Genomic DNA, 20192 nt, shown 5'->3' on the forward strand with positions numbered 1-20192 from the left:
AATGATTACTTTGTGCCAGTCTTCACTGAGGAGGATACAAGAAATCTCCCAGAATTAGAGATCCAAGGGATTAGGGGGAATGAGGAATTAAAGGAAATTAGTATTAGTAAGAAGGTTGTATTGGAGAAATTAATGGGGCTGAAGGTTGATAAGTCCCCAGGACCTGATATTCTACATCCCTGAGTGTTGAAAGAGGTAGCTATGGAGATAGTGGATGCATTGGTGATCATTGTCCAAAATTCTATAGATTCTGGAGTAGTTCCTACAGATTGGAAGGCAGCAAATGTCACCCCACTATTTAAGAAGGAGGGAGAGAGAAAACAGGGAATTACAGACCTGTTAGCCTTACATCAGTCATTGGGAAAACGCTCAGATTTATTCTAAAGGATGTGATAAATGGACACTTGGATAATAATGATCTGATTGGGCAGAGTCAACATGGATTTATGAATGGGAAACCACGTTTGACAAATGTGTTGGAGTTTTTTGAGGATGTTACTAACAGAATTGATAAAGGGGAGTCAGTGGACATGGTATACCTGGATTTTCAGAAGGTTTTTGATAAAGTTCCCCACAGGAGGTTGGTTAGCAAAATTAAAGCACATGGGATAAGTGGTAATTTACTGGCGTAGATTAAGGATTGGTGAACAGGCAGAAAACAGAGTAGGAATAAATGGGTCACTCTCATGTTGCAGGCTGTGACTATTGGGGTACCACAGGGAGCAGTGCTTGGGCGCCAGCTGTTCCCAATATATAACAGTGGTTTGGATGTGGGGACCAAATGTAGTATTTCCAAGTTCTCGGATGACACAAAACTAGGTGGGAACGTGTGTTGTGAGGAAGATGCAAAGCGGTTTCAAGGGGATTTGGACAGACTTAGTGAGTAGGCAAGAACGTGGCAGATGGAATATAATGTGGAAATACGTGAGGTTATCCACTTTGGTCAGAGGAACAGATGTGCAGAGTAGTTCTTAAATAGTAAGAGATTAGAAAGTGTAGATGTACATAGGGACCTGGGTGTCCTTGTCAATAAGTCACTTAGGAAGGATATTATTGCCATAGAGGGAGTGCAACGAAGGTTCACCAGACTTGTTTCCGGGATAGTGGGACTGTCCTATGAAGAGAGATTGGGGAAACTGGGCCTGTATTCTCTAGATTTTCGAAGAATGAGAGGTGATCTAATTGAAACCTACAAAATACTGAAAGGGATAGACAGGGTAGATGTAGGTAAGATGTTTCCCCTGGTTGGGGAGTCTAGAACCTGGGGACACAATTTCAAAATAAGGGGAAAGCCACTTAGGACAGAGATGAGGAGAAATTTCTTTACTCAGAGGGTTGTGAATCTTTGGAATTCTCTACCCCAGAGGGCTGTGGAAGCTCAGTCATTGAGCATGTTTAAAACAGAGATCAACAGATTTCTAAATATAAATGACATAAGGGGATATGAGGATAGTGTGGGAAAAAGGCATTGAAGTGGATGATCAGCCATGATCATATTGAATGGCAGGGCAGGCTCGATGGGCTGAATGGCCTACTCCTGCTCCTATGTTCCTATACCTTCTCTGTAAACCCTCTCCAGTGGACTCACATCTTTCCTACAGTGTGGTGACCAGAACTGCACGCAGTACTCCAGTTGTGGCTGAACCAGTATTTTATACAGTTCCAGCACAACCTCCCTGCTCATATATTCTATGCCTTGATGAATAAAGGCAAGAATCTTGTATGCCTTCTTGACCACCTTATCTACTTGCCCAGTCACCTTCAGGGATCTGTGGACATGCACACCAAGGTCTCTCTGTTCCTCTGAACTTCCCAGTACCCTACCATTTAGTGTGTATTCCCTTGCCTTGTGGGCTGTCCCCAAATGCATTATCTCACACACTCTTCTGCCCACCTGACTAGTCCATTGATATCTTCCTCCAGTCTACAGATTTCTTCTTCCTTACCAATCACACGGCCAATTTTTGTATGGTCTGAAAACTTGTTAATCATACCCCCTAAGTTCAAGTCTAAATTATTGATATATACCACAAAAGGCACGGGATCTAGTCCTGAGACCTGCAGAACCCAACTAAACAGCCTTATCCTGGAGAAAGCAAATACTCAACACGCTGTATGTTGGAAACAAAGCTGATTTCTTTAACATTTATTCAGAATATTAGACTCCAGCTCAGTTACAGGGATTATTAAGACCAACGGAAACAAATCTCAACTGTTAGAATGAACATTGGTTCAGTCCTGGATGTAATTAACAGAAGCAATAACAGCAGAATCCAACCCCTGCAGTACCTTGTGAACCCGTTTGTGCCTCAGCAGGTGGGATGAACAAATGAATCCCTTCCCATAAACGGAGCAGGTGAACGGCCCCTCCCCAGTTTAAACAGACTGCTGCATCCACAGGTTTGATGACTGTGTGAATCCCTTCCCACACGAAGCAGATGAACAGCCTCTCCCTAGTGTGAGTGCATCGATGAATTTCCAGGCCAGATGGATCCTGCCCGGTGTGGAGGGGCTGGGTAAGTTGGAGGACCTTCTCCTGGACCTGCTCTTGGGCCTGGTTGAAACAGTAATTTGCAGATCCAAGTTGGGTGGGGCCCATGGTGGGGGTCACTCTAGTTGCCAGTCTGTCTTCCATGGCTTCGTCCATGCCTGGGTGGCCTTGGAAAGGGAGCACGCTTGATGACTTCTGTGACCAGTGTGCACCTAAGGGTACAGAGTGTCTCAGACACTGGTAACAACAAACTGGGATTTTGCTGCTTATTTTGAATACTTTACCTGGATTAGACAACATGTTTGGGGAAACGAAAGGAAGGAAATAATATTCCATAATGACTAGAATTTCTGAATTTCTATCGGTCTCTCCAGGTTGGAGGATCAGTTGAAGCCTCATCCACTCTCAGAACACGTGGACAGTTTCTCCCTACTGTGAACGGTGCAACGTGTAACTGGTTAAATCTCTTTCCACAGTCAGTGTACTGGAACCACCTCACTCGGGTGGGTGTGTCTCGGTGCTTTTCTAGTGAAATCTTTTCCCACAGACAGAACAGACAAACATTTCTCCTTCCGCATTCAAAGGCTGATGATATTCAGGTCCTGATGAACCGAGTGACTCTGTCAGATCTTGATGTTTGGTTTGAGTTTCCCGTCTCAAATCCTGCCCTTCTAATACCCTGTAAAAGGAGTTTACAAAAGTCATTACTGTAAGTACAGAATAGAAATTCAGAACATTCAGAAAATTCAGTACCCAAAGATTCGGAGCATGGGGCTAAAGTGTAACCAAAAGTTGAGCAGCAGCCCCTTCAGGGACTATACAGAGACTGTAACCTCTCATACTGAATATTTACATGGTCCATGGACTCCTCTAAGCTGCAAACATAACATGTAGCCTGGAAGTGGGTGAAAATTCTTTTTAATTCATTCGTGGGATGTGGGCGTCACTGGCTAGACCAGCATTTGTTGCCCATCCCGAATAGCCCTTGAGAAGGTGGTGGTGAGCTGCCTTCTTGAACCGCTGCAGTCCTTGGGGTGCAAGTAGACCAACAGTGCTGTTAGGAAGGGAGTTCCAGGATTTTGGCCCAGCAACAGTGAAGGAACGCTGATATAGTTCCAAGTCAAGAGGATGTGTGGCTTGGAGGGGAACATGCATGTGGTGGTGTTCCCATGCACCTACTACCCTTGTCCTTCTAGGTGGTAGAGGTCGCGGGTTTGGAAGGTGCTGTTGAAGGAGCCTTGGTGAGTTGCTGCAGTACGTCTTGTAGATGGTACACACTGCTGCCACTGTGCGTTGGTGGTGAAAGGAGTGAATGTTGAAGGTAGTGGATGGGGTGCCAATCAAAGAGCTGCTTTTTCCTGGATGGTGTTGAACTTCTTGAGTGTTGTTGGACCTGCACCCATCCAGGCAAGTGGAGAGTATTCCATCACACTCCTAACTTGAGCCTTGTAGATGGTGGACAGGCAGTGGGGAGTCAGGAGGTGAGTTATTCGCTGCAGAATTCCTAGCCTCTGACCTGCTCTTGTAGCCACAGTATTTATGTGGCTGGTCCAGTTTACTTTCTGCTCATTAGTAACCCCCAGGATCTTGATAGTGGGGGATTCAGCAATAGTAATGCCATTGAATGTCAAGGGGCGATGGGTTAGATTCTCTCTTGTTTGAGATGGTCATTGCCTGGCACTTGCGTGGCACAAATGTTACTTACTACTTATCAGCCCAAGCGTGAATGTTGTCTTGCTGCATCTGGACATCGGCTGCTTCAGTATCTGAGGTGGTGTAAATGTTGCTGAACCTTGCACAATCAGCGAACATCCCTACCACCAACCTTATGATGAAGGGAAGGTCTTGATGAAGCAGCTGAAGATGGTTGTGCCTAGGACACTACCCTGAGGAACTCCTGCAGTGATGTCCTGGGACTGAGATGATTGACCTCCAACAACCACAACCATCTTCCTTTGTGCTAGGTATGACTCCAACCAATGGAGAGTTTTCCTGCTGATTCCCATTGACTCCGGTTTTACCGGGGCACCTTGATGCAATATTTGGTCAAATGCAGCCTTGATGTCAAGGTCAGTCATTCTCACTTCACCACTGAAGTTCAGCTCTTTTGTGCATGTTTAGACCAAGGCTGGAATGAGGTCAGGAGCTGAGTAGACCTGGCTGGATCCAAACTGAGTGCGGTGAGCAGGTTATTGCTGAGCAAGTGCCACTTGATAGCACTGTTGACGACCCCTTCCATCACTTTGCTGATGATCAAGAGTAGACTGAGCAGGCAGTAATTGGCCAGATTGGATTTGTCCTGCTTTTTGTGGACAGGACATACCAGGGCAATTTTCCACATTGCCGGGTAGATGCCAGTGTTGTAGCTGTACTGGAACAGCTTGGCTCGTGGCATGGCTAGTTCTGGAGCACAAATCTTCAGTTCCATTGCCAGAATGTTGTCAGAGCCCATAGCCTTTGCAGTATCCAGTGCCGTCAGCTGTTTCTTGATATCACGTGGAGTGATTCGGATTGGCTGAAGGCTGGGGACTTCAGAACACTCGGCCCTTCTGGCTGAAGATGGATGCAAATGCTTCAGCCTGGCCTTTTGCACTGATTTGCTGGGTTTCCCCATCGTTGAAGATGGGGATATTTGTGGAGCCTCCCCCTCCTTTTAGTTGTTTAATTGTGCACCACCATTCACAACTGGATGTTGCAGGACTGCAGCACTTAGATCTGATCCGTTGGTTGTGGGTTTGCTTAGCTCTGTCTATCGCATGCTGCTTCTGCTGTTTGGCATGCATGTAGTCCTGTGTTGTAGCTTTACCAGGCTGACACCTCATTTTTAGGTATATCTGGTGCTGCTCCTGTCTTGCCCTCTTGCACTCTTCATTGAACCAGGGTTGGTCCCCTGGCTTGATGGTAATGGCAGAGTGGGGGATATGCTGGGCCAAGAGGTTACAGATTGTGGTTGAATACAATTCTGCTGCTGCTGATGGCCCACAGTGCCTCAGGGATGCCCAGTTTTGAGTTGCTAGATCTGTTCGAAATCTATCCCATTTAGCACGGTGGTGCTGCCACACAACACGATGGTGAGCATTCTCAATGTGAAGACGGGACTTGGTCTCCACAATGAATGTGCGGTGGTCACTCCTACCAATACTATCAAGGACAGATGCACCTGCGACAGGTAGATTGGCGAGGACGAAGTCAAGTAGGTTTTTCCCTCTTGCTTCTTCCAAGTGATGTTCAACATGGAGAAGCACTGATTCATCTGCCGACTGGGGGGGCGGTAAGTGGTAATCAGCAGGAGGTTTCCTTGCCATGTTTGACCTGATGCCATGAGACGTCATGGGGTCCAGAGTCAATGTTGCGGATTCCCAGGGCAACTTCCTCCCGACTGTATACCACTGTGCTGCCAACTCTGGGAAGTCTGCCCTGCTGGTGGGACAGACATACCCAGGGATGGTGATGGCGGTGTCTGGGATATTATTTGGAAGGTATGATTCCGTGATTATGACTCTACAAGGCTCTACAGCAGAGCAGCGTTTTGGGTAAAAATAAGCAGCGTGGGTCAGGAGGGACAGTGAGAGTGACAAAAGTAATAGGGCATTAATGACTAAGGTGATGTCAGGGGAAAATGAGAAAATGTCAAAGCTAAAGGCACTATATCTGAATGCAAGAAGCATTCAGAACATATTTGTTGAATTAATAGCAGAGGTAAAAATTAATAGCTTTAATCTAATAGCCATTACAGAGACATGCAAAGTGACCATGTTGGGAACTAAATATTCCAGGATACTTAACCTTTAGAAGGGATAGACAAAATGGAAAAGGAGGAGGGGGTCACCCTGATAATAAAGGATGGGATAAAGACAGTAGAAAGGATCTTAGCTCAGCAAACCAAAAATAGCAGTTTGGGCGGAGCTAAAAATATAGTAAGGGGAAGAAAGACTGCCAAAGTCATTTGGTTGAATGCCTCATCACCAGAACTTTCAAACAATCACCAAGACGTAGCTTGGCTGGTGGTGAGAAGGGCCCTCCCCATTAAATCCTTCCTGCACACCCAGAGTCTCGCCCCCTCCACATGCTGCCCTCGAGGTGGCTGTGGTGGGGAAGAGATAGTTGCCCACTTCCTTCTGGAATGTGACTTTGCAAAGCAGGTGTGGAAAGAGATTGTGTTTTTTGTCGAGGTTCATCCCAAGTAGCTCTGTAACACAGGTGTCTGTGCTCTACGGGCTGTTCCCAGGGACGCACACCGAGATAAACATCAACTGTTGCTGGAGGACCATCAATTCGGTGAAAGACGCTCTTTGGTCTGCCCGAAACTTGCTGGTCTTCCAGCGCAAAGAGTTGTCCATGATCAAGTGTTGCAGATTGGCATATTCAAAGATCTAGGACTACGTGCTGAGGGACACACTAAAGCTTGGGGCAGCCGCAGCAAAGGCTCAATGGGGAAAGATCACAGTGTAAGGTCCCCCCACCAAAGTGAACTGAGGGGCTGGACCCATGGGAAACCCCTCGGGCTGTATACACCAAATATGGGTTTGCTGTAAAATGTACATGGCAGGTAAAATGGAATGGAAGGGTTGTGAGGCAACTCACTCCTGTATTGAAGAAAACTGATTTCCTTCGCACTTTTTGGAATGTCAACTTGGTGTTGTTTTGAACTGTTTTGCAATGCATTTTTTACAGATTTTTATGAATAAAGTATATTTTTGGGAAAAAAAGGGGAAGAAAACATTGTGGGAGTTGTTTATAGACCTCCTAACAGTAGCTGTTGTATAGGGCAGAATATAAATCAGAAAATTAGAGGCGCATGTAACAAGGGTAATCCAGTAATCATGGGGGCTTTAATCTCCTCCCACCTTCAGAGCCGCCTGTTCGCCCTCAGTTCATCTCCACTACCAACCGTGCATGCTCAGAGCACAGACAGATCCCACACGGTGCACTCTTGTAGTCATTGATAGGGCACTTTCTGACACACGGGGAGCCCTGGGTAACTAATCCGCCATTGATAGCTCCAACTGTTGAGTCAGAGAGTCATTTACGGCACAGACGGAGGCCATTCAACCCATCGAGTCCATGCCAGCTCTCCACAGAGCTATTCAGTCAGTCCCCCTCCACCACTTGATCCCCGTAGCCCTACAAGTCTATTTCCTTCATGTGGCCATGCAATTTCCTTTCGAAGTCACTGATTGTCACCACCACCCTTGTGGGCAGCAAGTTCCAGGTCATTCCCACCTGCTGCATAAAAAAAAGTGCTTCCTCATATTTCCCCTGCATCGCTTGCCCCAAACCTTCAATGTGTCCCCTAGTTCTTATGCCATTAGTTAATGGGAACAGTTTTTCCTTGTTTAACCTCAGGGGAGGTGGTGGTGTACTGGTATTGTCACTGGACTAGTAACCCCGAGACCCAGATATTGCTCTGGGGACATGGGTTCGAATCCCACCACAGCAGAAGGTGGAATTTGAATTCAATTAATAAAAATCTGGAATTTAAAGCTAGTCTAATGATAACCATGAAACCATTGTCGATTGTTGTAAAAACTAATGCCCTTTAGGGAAGAGAAATCTGCTGTCCTTACCTGGTCTGGCCTACATGCGACTCAAGATCCACAGTAATGTGGCTGATTCTTACATGCCCTCGAAATGGCTGAGCAAGCCACTCAGTTCAAGGGCAATTAGGGATGGGCAATAAATGCTGGCCTGGCCTGCGATGCCCATGAAAGAATTTTTAAAAAGCTTATCCAAGCCTGTCATAATCTTGTATATTTCTATTAAGTCTCCCCTCAATCTCCTTTGTTCTAAGGAGAACAGAACCCCAGTTTTTCCAACCTAACTTTGTAACCGAAATCCCCCATCCCTGGAACCATTCTCCTCTGCACCCTCTCAAGGACCCTCACATCCTTCCTAAAGTATGGTGACCAGAACTAGAAGCTATACTCCAGTTGGGGGCCTAACCAGAGCTTTATAAAGGTTCAGCATACAGGTTCACCTGTTTCTGTACTCAATGCCTCTGTTTATGAATCCCAAGATCCCATATGCCTTACTATCCACTCTCTCAATATGTCCTACCACCTTCAAAGATCAATGCACATGCAACCCCACATCCCTCTGTTCTTGCACACTTTTTAGAACTGTGCCACTAAGTATATATTGCCTCTCCCCAACACTTCTGCCAAAATGCATCACCTGACACTTGTTAGTATTAAATTCCATCTGCCACCTCTCTGTCCACTCCGCTAGCCTATGTCCTGTTACAGGTGGTTCATATCATCTTCACTGTTTGCCACACCTCCAAGTTTGGTGTCATCAGCAAATTTTGAGATTCTACTCTGTATTCCAAGATCCAAATCATTTATAAATATCAAAAAAGCAGTGGTCCCAGCACTAACCCTTGGGGAACACCACTGTCTACCATCCTTCAGTCTGAAAAACAACCATTTACTACAACTCGCTGTTTCTGTCCTTAAGTCAATTTTTTTAAATCCAATTGGACACTGAGCCTCCCCCACTCCATTCCATGACAGTCAGTTTTGTTAACCAGCTTTTTATGTGGTACTTTATCAAATGCTTTCTTAAAATCCATATAAACAACATCCACCACATTCCTTTCATCAACCTTCTCTGTTATTTCATCAAAAAATTCAATTAGATTAGCCAAGCATGATCTGCCTTTTACAAATCCTTGCTGGCTATCCTTAATTAACTCAAACCTCTCCAAGTGTGTGTTGATTTTTTTCCACTGACTAATGTTTCTAAAACCTTCCGCACCACTGATGTTAAACTAACTGGCCTGTAGTTACGAGGACTGTCCTTACACCCTTTCTTGATTAAGGGTGTCACATTTGCCACTCTCCAATCCTCTGGCACCTCTCCTGCATCCAAGGAAGGTTGGAAGACTATGGCAAGCCCTTCCACAATCTCCATCTCCACTTCCTTTAGCAACCTGGGATGTAAGCCATCCGGACCAGGTGACTTATCTACCCTAAGCATAGCCAGCTTTTTTAGTACCTCCCCCGCTCACAATTCTTACCCTATCCATTGCCTCTACTCTCTCTGCTTCTACCAGTATTTTGTCAGATTCCAATTCCTTAGTGAACACTGATACAAAGTACTCATTAAGTATTCTAGCCTTGTCCTGTACCTCTAACCATATATTACCCTCTTGGTCCCAATAGAACCCACTCCACCTCTTACCAGCCACTTACTATTTACATGCCAGTAGAAGATTTTGGGTTTCCTTTTATGTTGATTGCCATTCTATTCTCATATTCTCTCTTTGCCAGTTTAATTTTCCTCTTCACCTCCCCTCTCAACTTATTGTATATGGTCTGGTTCTCACTTGAAAAATTCACCAGACATGCATCATACACCCTCTTTTTTGTTTCATCATAATCTCTATCTCTCTCGTCATCCAAGGAGCCCTGTTCTTGGCTCCCTTACCTTTCGCTCTCATTGGAATGTTCCTAGCCTATACCTGAAGCAGCCCTTCCTTAAAGATCACCCTTTGTTCCAATACAGCACCTCCTGCCAGTCTTTGGTTCCATTCTACCTTGGCTAGATCCCTCTTCCAATCTAGACGTTCTACCTTATTTTATTGCTTGCTTTTGTGTATTACGATTCTAAAGCTCATGATACAATGGTCACTGTTACCCAACTGATCCCTGATAGACACTTGTTCCTTTTGGCCCACCTCATTTCCCAGCACCAGATGCAGCAATGCCTCCTTTCTAGTTGGGCTGAGAACATACTGATCAAGCAAGTTCTCCTGAACAAATTTCAGAAATTGCTCCCATTCCTGACCCTTTACTCTAGAATTATCACAATCCATTTTTGGGTAATTAAAATCCCCCAATATCACCACTCTATAGTTGTTGCATATCTCGATGATTTCCCTGCCGATTTGCTTCTCTATCTCTCTCCCACAATTTGGAGGCCTATAGAATACCCATAGTACCATGATCATAGCCTTTTTGCTTCTTAACTCTAACCAAATGGATTCTGTCCTTGCCATTCAAGGACATTCTCCCTTTCCAACACTATTATGCCTTCCCTAATCAGCACTGCCACCCCACCTCCCTTTTTTCTTCTCTATCTTTTCTGAACACTTTATATCCTTGTATATTAAGCATCTAGTCCTTGCCATTTTTAAGCCAAGCTTCCGTTATTAACACTACATCATATTCCCACACAGCTATTTGCGCTTGTGGCTCACCAACCTTATTCACACTTTGTGCGTTTACACACCTGCATTGTTATCCTGTCTTTGCATTCGTCGTAGCCCTTTTCAGTCCACTCTTATCTAATATGGAACTGCTCCCTTCGCTAGTACTGTCCAACACTCTCACATTATGCCCCTTATTCCACTTCTATATGCTGGTGCCCATCCCCCTGCCAATTTAGTTTGAACCCTCCCCAACCACACAGGTGAACTCCCCCGTGAGGACATTGGTCCCAGTCCTGCTGAGGTGCCTCCTGCCCCAGAACTGGTCCCAATGTCCCAAGAATGTGAAGCCTTCCCTCCTGCACCATGCTTCAAGCCATGCATTGATTCTCCCTATTTCTACTCTCACTAGCACATGGCACTGGGAGTAATCTAGAGATTACTACTCTCGAGATCCTACTCTTTAACTTCCTCCCTAGCTCCTGAAAATCTGACCATAAGACCTCAGTACCTGCCCTCTCTATGTCATTGGTACCAATGTGTATTACAACTTCTGGCTCACTCCCTTCCCCCAGCAGAATATTTATTTATTTAGAGATACAGCACTGAAACAGGCCCTTCGGCCCACTGAGTCTGTGCTGACCAACAACCACCCATTTATACTAACCCTACAGTAATCCCATATTCCCTATCACCTCCCTACACTAGGGGCAATTTACAATGGACAATTTACCTATCACCTGCAAGTCTTTGGCATGTGGGAGGAAACCGGAGAACCCGGCGAAAACCCACGCGGTCACAGGGAGAACTTGCAAACTCCGCACAGGCAGTACCCAGAATCAAACCTGGGTCACTGGAGCTGTGAGGCTGCAGTGCTAACCACTGCACCACTGTGCTGCCCAAATATTCTCTCAGTGATGTCCATTACCCTAGCACAAGAGAGGCAACACACCATGCGGGACTCACGGCAACAGTTACACAAATGCCTATTTGTCCCCCGGACTATGGAATCACTGATAAGTGCATTTCTGCACTTTGCTGATCCCTCCTGGCCATTGGTGCCATGGTCTCGACTGCAATCCTTCAAAGTGCTGTCACTCCCAGCAGTCTCCAAAGCTGAGTACTGGTTTGAGAGTGGCACACACCCTGTAAACTCCTACACCTCCTGCTTCTTCCTACTCTTCCAGATGGCCACCTACCTACTATCCTGAACTCTTACTGTCTGTGGGATGACCATCTCCTGGAACATACGATCCAGGAAACTCTCCTGCTCCCTGATGCTGTACAGTGATTCTAGCTGCCCCTCAAGGTCAGAAATCCTGAGCTCGAGCTGGAGACAATTCCTACACATGTGGTTGCCAAAGAAACATGATGTATCCTGAAGTTCCCACATGGCACAGGAATTGCAAGCAGCAGGTCGCAGCTGTTCATCCATGATCGAAACAAAAACCTATTCCCTTTTTAAAACAGTCTATTTAATATCCTATTTAAACGATCAATTTTAATTAGTACCTCTAGTCCTGCTCTGAGCTTATATTCCTATTACAACACTTACTGTTACACTCCCCGATTGAAAATTTTTAATTTCCCAGCTCCTAATTTGAACCAATACCCTCCTTGCTAGTTTCGCTCTCTCTCTCTCTTTATGATAAATTATAAAATCCGCCTTAGTTTTTAGTTGCTGAACTAATGAATCGATCAAGTCTTATTTTACATTCATTTAATTTAGATTAAATTAAAAGCTTCCCAGTATACACACCCCGGCCGTCTTTCTGTTTCCTCATGCTCTCTGTTGATTGTAGCATCACTCTGATGTCACTTTTTGATTTGGCTCCGAATCTCCTCTCTGGCCTCCAAGGTTTGGGCGTGCTTTTTAAATCCTCTCCTCTCCTGCTTCTCTTTTAGGATTGATGTAAAAATTCATAATTTTATTACAACTAATTTCAGATGAGAGTCCCTGAATTAGGGGAAATATCACAGGCAGTGAGTATGAAAGGGATACTGCAGCCCTGAGAACACTATAAGCTACAGATCCATAATATTAAACTGCAGCCCAGTTATAGAAATTATTAATATCAGCAGAAACAAAGCCCACTGTCAGCGTGAACATGGTTCAGTCCTGGATGTGATGGACAGCAACAATAACAGCAGAATCCCACCCCTGCAGTCACTTGTGAACTCGCTGGTGTGTCAGCAGGTGGGATGACTGAGTGAATCCCTTCCCACACACAGAGCAGGTGAACGGCCTCTCCCCAGTGTGAACTCGCTGGTGTCTCACGAGGTTGGATGAAGCAGCGAATCCCTTCCCACACACAGAGCAGGTGAAAAGCCTCTCCCCAGTATGAACTCGCCGATGTTTCAGCAAGTGGGATGACTGAGCGAATCCCTTCCCACACACGGAACAGGTAAATGGCCTGTCAGCGGTGTGAATTCGTTGATGTGTCAAAAGGTTGGATGAAGTAGTGAATCCCTTCTTACATAAGGAACAGATGAATGGTCTCTCCCCAGTGTGAACCCGCTGGTGTGTCAGCAGATGGGATAACTGAGTGAATCTCTTCCCACAAATGGAGCAGGTGAACGGCCTCTCCCCAGTGTGAACTCGCTGGTGTTTTTGAAGCTCAGATGACTGAGTGAATCCCTTCCCACACACGGAGCAGATAAACGGTCTCTCCCCAGTGTGACTGCGTTGATGAATTTCAAGCTCAGATGGGTAATTGAATCCCTTCCCACAGTCCCCACATTTCCACGGTTTCTCCATGGTGCAGGTGTCCTTGAGTTCCTCCAGGTTGGATGATCAGTTTAAGCCTCGTCCACACACAGAACACATCTATGGTTTCTTCCTGCTGTGAATGGTGTGATGTTTTTCAGGCTGTGTAACTGGTTAAAGCTCTTTCCACAGTCAGTGCACTGGAACACTCTCACTCGGGTGTGTCTCTCACTGCTTTTCCAGTCACACTGATGTTTAAAATCTTTTCCCACAAACAGAACAGACAAACATTTCTCCTTCCACATTCAAAGGCTGATGATATTCAGGTCCTGATGAATCGAGTGACTCTGTCAGATCTTGATATAACGTTTGAGCTTCCTGTCTGCAAATCCTCCCTTTTTAATATCCTGTAAAAGGAGTTTACAAAAATCATCACTGTCAGTACAGGACAGAAATTCAGAACAGACAATTCTAGTTTCTATGGAACATTCTTTGCTGTCTTGTTCCCCCAAACATATGATCCAATCAAACTAAAAAGAAACCAAAATAAGCAACAAAATGACAATAAAAGCAATAGGAACCTTCCTAACTAAACCAGAATGTTGCTCCCAGTGTCTGTGAGACACTCTGTACCCTGAGGTGCCCAACGATCATGGAAGGTATCAAGCGTGCTCCCTCTCCAGGGCCACCCAGGCACGGACACGACCATGGAAGACAGGCCACCAGCCAGAATGATCCCCCCACCCCCACCACCATGGACCATCCTGGACCTATAAATTGCTTTCATAGCCGGGCCCAACAGCAAGTTCAGGAGAAGATCCTCTAACTTACCACCCCCTCCACACCAAGTGACAAAAGATTAGGAGAGTGGGGCTAATGTTTAACCAAAAGTTGAGGAGCAGCCCCTTCAGGGAATGTAACCTCTCACACTGGATATATACATGGCCCATGGACTCCACTGGACTGCAAACATCACATGCAACCTGGGAGTGGATTAAGCTGCTTAAAATCCTGTTCCAGAGATGCCCAGAGCTGGGGGTAGGATTCAGGAAAGGGTAAATTCCAAAGCAGCAAGGGAAATGTCAAGGCTCTAGAGCAGAGCAGCATTTTGGGTAAAAATAAGCAGAGTGGGTCAGGAAGGGACAGTGAGATTAACCAAGGTAATAGGGCATTCGTGACTAAGGTGACGCCAGGGAAAATCAGAAAAAAGTCAAAGCTACAGCCACCATATCTGAATGCACAAAGCATTTACAACAAATTAGATGAATTAATAGCACAGATAGAACTTAATAGGTTTGATCTAATAGCCATTACAGAAACATGTGCCGGAATTTTACGCCACCCTAACTGTCAGATGGTGGTGTAAAATGGAGCGGGAGGGTCTGGCAGGCTTTCCCAACCTGCTCCCACCTCTGCCCGCCCCAGGCCAATCAAGGCCCATATGTGGCCACTTAACAGCCACTTAAGGGCCTTCGCCCGCCTCCACGCGGATTTTACTCGTGGCAAGTGGGCATCCTGGAGCCATGAAAAGCAGCCTGGGAAAAGCAGGCAGCTTCCGATCGTCTTGGGGAGGGGGGTGGGGGGTTGGTGGTAGCGCCTGCTTATTGGGCACTGGGTGCCCGATGGAGGGCTGTTCCTGCTATCCCAACCAGCCCCAAGACCCAACACGCACCCCCCTTCCCTCCAAACGACCACCCTTGCCTCACCGGGGCCCGACTGATTACCCGTGACGACGCAACCAAAACTTACCTGGAATCCCGGCTCCATGCCTCGGAACAATTAAAGCCTGGGGACCTGTAAAATGTGGGTCAGATCCCCAGGCCAGGCGGAAGCGGGTTCGCCACCGACTTTTCAGTCAGTGGCCAGCTCCCGTCCGCCCAATGTGAAATCCCGGCCATGGCTACAAAGTGACCAAGGTTGGGAACTAAATATTCCAGGATATTTGACCTTTAGAAGAGATGGACAAGATGGAAAAGGAGGAGGGGTTGCCCTGATAATAAAGGATGGGATAAAGACAGTAGAGAGAAACAATGTTAGCTCAGCAAATCAGTTTGGGTGGAGCTAAGAAATGGGAAGGGGCAGAAAACATTGGTGGGAGTTGTTTATAGGCACCCGAACAGTAGTTGAGGTGTAGGGAAGAGTATAAATCAGGAATTTGGAGGCGCATGTAACAAGGGGAATACAGTAATCATGGGGGCTTTAATCTCCTCCCTCCTCCCGAGCCGCCTTTTCCCCCCTCAGTCCATCTTCACTATCCGGACTGCACATGCTCAGAGTACAAACCAATTCCATGCCGGTGCACTGGGCTCCTGTAGTCATTGATATGGGCCTTTCTGGCCCACGGGGAGTCCTGAGTAATTAGTCTGCAATTCAAAACTCTAGTTGTTGAATCGAGGCTTATTTTTATGTCATCCCATCAAGATTGGGCCCAGAGAGGCAATGAACGAAATTATTAAATAAATTATACGGACACCTCAGTACTCCGGCCATCAACCATGGTGTGAAGTACAATCTACATGCCCGAGGTGGATTAAAGCTCAGGTTTACCGGGCCTAGCAATGGATTAATGCTCGGGTTTACTGAGCCAGGTGATAGGTCTGGCTTAAAAACAAGAAATGCTGGAACCACTCAGCAGGTCTGGCAGCATCTGTGGAAAGAGAATCAGAGTTAACGTTTCGGGTCAGTGACCCTTCTTCGGAAGGTCTGGCTCTACGTTTTAGACAATGCCCCCTAGTACTGGATTCCCCAACAAGCAGAAATAGTTTCTCTCTATCTACCCTATAAGTTCCAATTAATATCTTGAAAACTTTGATCAAATCACCCCTTAATCTGCTAAGTTCCAGGGAATACTAACCTCATAATGGGGTGATGCATTTTGGCCAAGAAGATCAGGAGAGAATATACACTGAATGGTTCGAAAGAGTGTGCAGGGAGAGAGGGACCTGGGGGTTCGTGTGCATCGATCTTTGAAGGTAGCAGGACATACTGAGAGTGTAGTTGGAAAAGCATTTGGGATCTTGGGCTTCACAAACAGAGGTATTGAATGCAAAAGCAGGGAATTTATACTGAATCTTTATAAAGCTCTGGTTAGGCCACAACTCAAGTATTGTGTCCAATTCTGATCACCACACTTTAGGAAGGATGTGAAGCTCCTTGAGAGGGTGCAGGTTGAAGAAGCTGGGGTTGTTCTCCCAGGAGCAAAGGAGATCAAGGGGAGATCTGATAGAGGTGTATAAGATTATGATTGTCACTGCTTTCAATCAGGCAGACAAAGAAAAGCAGTTCCCATTAGCTGATGATACAAGGACTAGGGGACACAGATGAAACTTTTGGTCAAGAAATACAGGAGGATGTGAGGAAGAAACTTTTTATGCAGCGAGTGGTTATGACCTGGATCTCAGTGCCTTTGAGGGTGGTGGAAGCAGTGACAATCAATGATTCCAAAAGGAAATTGAATGGATACTTGAGGGAAATAAATGTGCAGGACTACAGGGATAGAGCAGGAGAATGGGACTGACTGGATTGCTCCACAGAGAACTGGCATGGAATCAAAAAGCCGAATAGCCGCCTTCTGTGCCATATGACTCTTCTGTGTAAGGCTGCGTTTGTTGACAATGCAACCACTAGGTGGTCCTGCAGTGGTACATGCACAAATGCAGCCTGTACCTCGAAAACGTCACAGTCTGCGACTTCAGGCAGCTGCCAGGACTAAAGATGGGGCTGTTCAAATAATCACACATAGGCAACTGAAACACATGGCAGCACACAATGGCCGGAGGGAGTGAGCGAGCCTGCCGGGGAGGGAGTGAGCGAGCAGGCCGGGGAGGGAGGGAAGGAGCGAACGGGCTGGGGAGGGAAGGTAGGGAGGGAGGGAGCGAGCGGGCTGGGGAGGAGAGCGAGCGAGTGGGCTGAGGAGGGGAGGGACCGAGCGGGCTGGGGAGGGGAGGGAGGGAGGGAGCGAGCGGGCTGGGGAGGGGAGGATGGAGGGAGGGAGGGAGCGGGCTGGGGAGGGGAGGGAGGGAGGGAGCGGGAGGGGAGGGAGGGAGGGAGCGGGAGGGGAGGGAGGGAGGGAGCGGGCTGGGGAGGGGAGGGAGGGAGTGAGCGGGTTGGGGAGGGGAGGGAGGGAGGGAGGGGGGGAGCGAGCGGGCTGGGGAGGGGAGCGAGCGAGCGGGCTGGGGAGGGGAGGGAGCGAGCGGGCTGGGGAGGGGAGGGAGCGAGCGGGCTGGGGAGGGGAGGGAAGGAGGGATGGAGCGGGCTGGGGAGGGGAGGGAAGGAGGGATGGAGCGGGCTGGGGAGGGGAGGGAAGGAGGGATGGAGCGGGCTGGGGAGGGGAGAGAAGGAGGGATGGAGCGGGCTGGGGAGGGGAGGGAAGGAGGGAGGGAGCGGGCTGGGGAGGGAAGGAAGGGAGGGAGGGAGCGAGCGGCCCAGGGAGGGGACGGGAGGGAGATGGAAGGGAGATGGAAGGGAGGGGAGGGAAGGGGGGAAGCGGGGAGGGAGGGGAGAGGAGGAAGAGAGCGCGCCAGGGAGGGAGGGAGTGAGCGGGCCGGGGAGGGGAGGGGAGCGGGGAGGGAGGGGTGGGGGGAGTGGAGGGGGGGAGCGGGAGGGGAGCAGAGGGGGGGAGCGGGGGGGGAGCAGAGGGGGGCGCAGAGGGGGGCAGCAGGGAGGGGGGAGGGGGGAGTGGAGGGGAGGGGAGGGGAGGGGAGGGGGGGAGCGGGGAGGGGAGGGGGAGAGCGGGAAGGGAGGGGACTGGAGGGGAGGGGGGAGGAAGGGGAGGGGAGGGAGGGGAGGGGGGAGCGGGGAGGGGGTGGAGGGGAGGGGGGAGCGGGGAGCAGGGAGGGGAGGGAGTGGGGAGAGGAGGGAGGGAGCGGGGAGAGGCGGGGAGGGAGGGAGTGGGCCATGGGGGGGGAAGCAAGCGAGTGGGCGGGAGGTAGAGGAGGACAGCGCACCCCTTACCGCCAAGGTTTTCTGCCTCACTCTCCCCGCTCCCACCCAGCCAGCTCTCTGCCCGCATTACGCGATGACGTCTTCCGCGCACGCGCCATCCAGTCCTGGCAATATGGAACGCATCGCATGTGCGCAGATTGACGCAGTCTGATGACATCACCTGCCGGCTGCGTTGTCAATAATCACTTTGTGTAATCTTTCATTATTTAACCCTGCACTCCGTCCAAGGCCAATATTTCTCTCCTCAGGTGTGGTGCACAGAAATGAACACTCCAGCTGTGGTCTAACCAGGACTTTGTGTGTCTCAGTCCTTTTCCAGTCACACTGATACCTGAAATCTCTTCCCACAGACAGAACAAACCTTTTTCCTTTCACGTTCAAAGCTGAAGATATTCAGGTCCTGATAATTCGAGTGGCTCTGATGTGATGTTTGATTTGAGGTTCTCCATCTGCAAATATTCCCTGTAAAAGGAGTTTACAAAAGCCATCACTGTCAGTCCAGAACAGAAATCAACATTCTCTGCTCCTGCTTCCGGGCCAGGATGGCCGCGCATGCGCTCTGTTGCACATTGCGCCCTACAAAGATGGCGGCTGTTAACCCGTCCCTGTCACAGGGAGAAGCCCCGTAGCTGCCGCTCAACTCGGTGTAAACGCGGGACCAGGAAGTGGTTATTGGAGGTGTTTCGGAAGCCTTCGCGCTTGCTCCATCGCTACCTCCGCCTCTTACCGACTGTAGATACAGCTCACAACCGTCTCTCCATCGCATACATTGCACCTGCTCGGCACTGCGCATGCGTACTGCTCTCCTGTCGTGTGAATGAGGACATTCCTGACTGTGGATAGTGTTGGGTAGAAACCCCCAGTGTGTGATTTGTGATTTTTTTTTTGTTGTGAAGGGTGGAGACTGGGGCCGGACCAGTTACTCTCAATCATCAATAAAGTGATGGACGGGGTCATGGCACTTGCTTCGCAATAACCTTCTCACTGACGCTCAGTTTGGGTTCCGCCAGGGCCACTCAGCTCCTGAGCGCATTACAGCCTTCGTTCAAACATGGACAGAAGAGGTGAGGTGAGTGCCCTTAACATCACAGCAGGATTTGACCGAGTATGGCATCAAGGAGCCCTAGCAAAACTGGAGTCAATGGGAATCAGGGGGAAAACCCTCCGCTGGCTGGAGTCATACCTAGCACAAAGAAAGATGGTTGTGGTTGTTGGAGGTCAATCATCTGAGCTCCAGGACATCACTGCAGGAGTTCCTCAGGGTAGTGTACGATGCCCAACCATCTTCAGCTGCTTCATCAATGACCTTCCTTCAATCCTAAGGTCAGAAGTGGGGATGTTCGCTAATGATTGCACAATGTTCAGCACCATTCGCGACTCCTCAGATACTGAAGCAGTCTGTGTCAATGCAGCAAGACCTGGACAATATCCAGGCTTGGGCTGATAAGTGGCAAGTAACATTCACGCCACACAAGTACCAGGCAATGTCCATCTCCAGCAAGAATCTAACCATCCCTCCTTGACATTCAATGGCATTATGATCGTTGAATCCTCCACTATCAACACTGTGGGGGCTACCATTGACCAGAAACTGAACTGGAGTAGCCATATAAATACCGTGGCTACAAGAGCAGGTCAGAGCTAGGAATCCTGCAGTGAGTAACTCACCTCCTGACTACAAGGCACAAGTAAGGAGTGTGATAGAATACTCTCCACTTGCCTGGATGGGTGCAGCTCCAACAACACTCAAGAAGCTCGACACCATCCAGGACAAAGCAGCCTGCTTGATTGGCACCCCATTTACAAACATTCACTCCCTCCACTACTAATGCACAGTGGCAGCATCTACACGATGCACTGCAGCAACGCACCAAGGCTGCTTAGACAGCACCTTCCAAACC

At 48.2% G+C, this 20192-nt stretch overlaps 1 protein-coding gene across 2 annotated transcripts; it reads right to left on the reverse strand.

Annotated features, from left to right (window-relative positions):
- Positions 1-2168: 2168 nt before the first annotated feature.
- On the reverse strand, positions 2169-18855 carry LOC137347530 (zinc finger protein 239-like). 2 transcript variants are annotated; one of them, XR_010968971.1, is made up of 3 exons: positions 18653-18855; positions 12400-13754; positions 2169-3170 (listed from the first exon to the last, which is right to left on the reverse strand). XR_010968971.1 is itself a non-coding variant. In XM_068011983.1 (2 exons), exon 2 carries the CDS (start codon positions 13396-13398, stop codon positions 12808-12810), a length of 591 nt encoding a protein of 196 aa, XP_067868084.1. In that variant the 5' UTR covers positions 13399-13754; positions 18653-18855; the 3' UTR covers positions 12091-12807. The 2 variants fall into 2 exon arrangements, 1 of the variants encoding a protein (XP_067868084.1); XM_068011983.1 differs by lacking the exon at positions 2169-3170 and having other exon boundaries at positions 12091-13754.
- Between the last annotated feature and the right edge of the window lie 1337 nt (positions 18856-20192).

The sequence above is a fragment of the Heterodontus francisci genome, chromosome 32 (assembly GCF_036365525.1).
Source record: "Heterodontus francisci isolate sHetFra1 chromosome 32, sHetFra1.hap1, whole genome shotgun sequence".
NCBI classification, from domain to species: domain Eukaryota; kingdom Metazoa; phylum Chordata; class Chondrichthyes; order Heterodontiformes; family Heterodontidae; genus Heterodontus; species Heterodontus francisci.

Coding starts and splice junctions, on each gene's coding strand:
- LOC137347530 (XM_068011983.1), bottom strand. CDS start 13,398: ATGGAGAAACCGTGGAAATGTGGGGACTGTGGGAAGGGATTCAATTAC.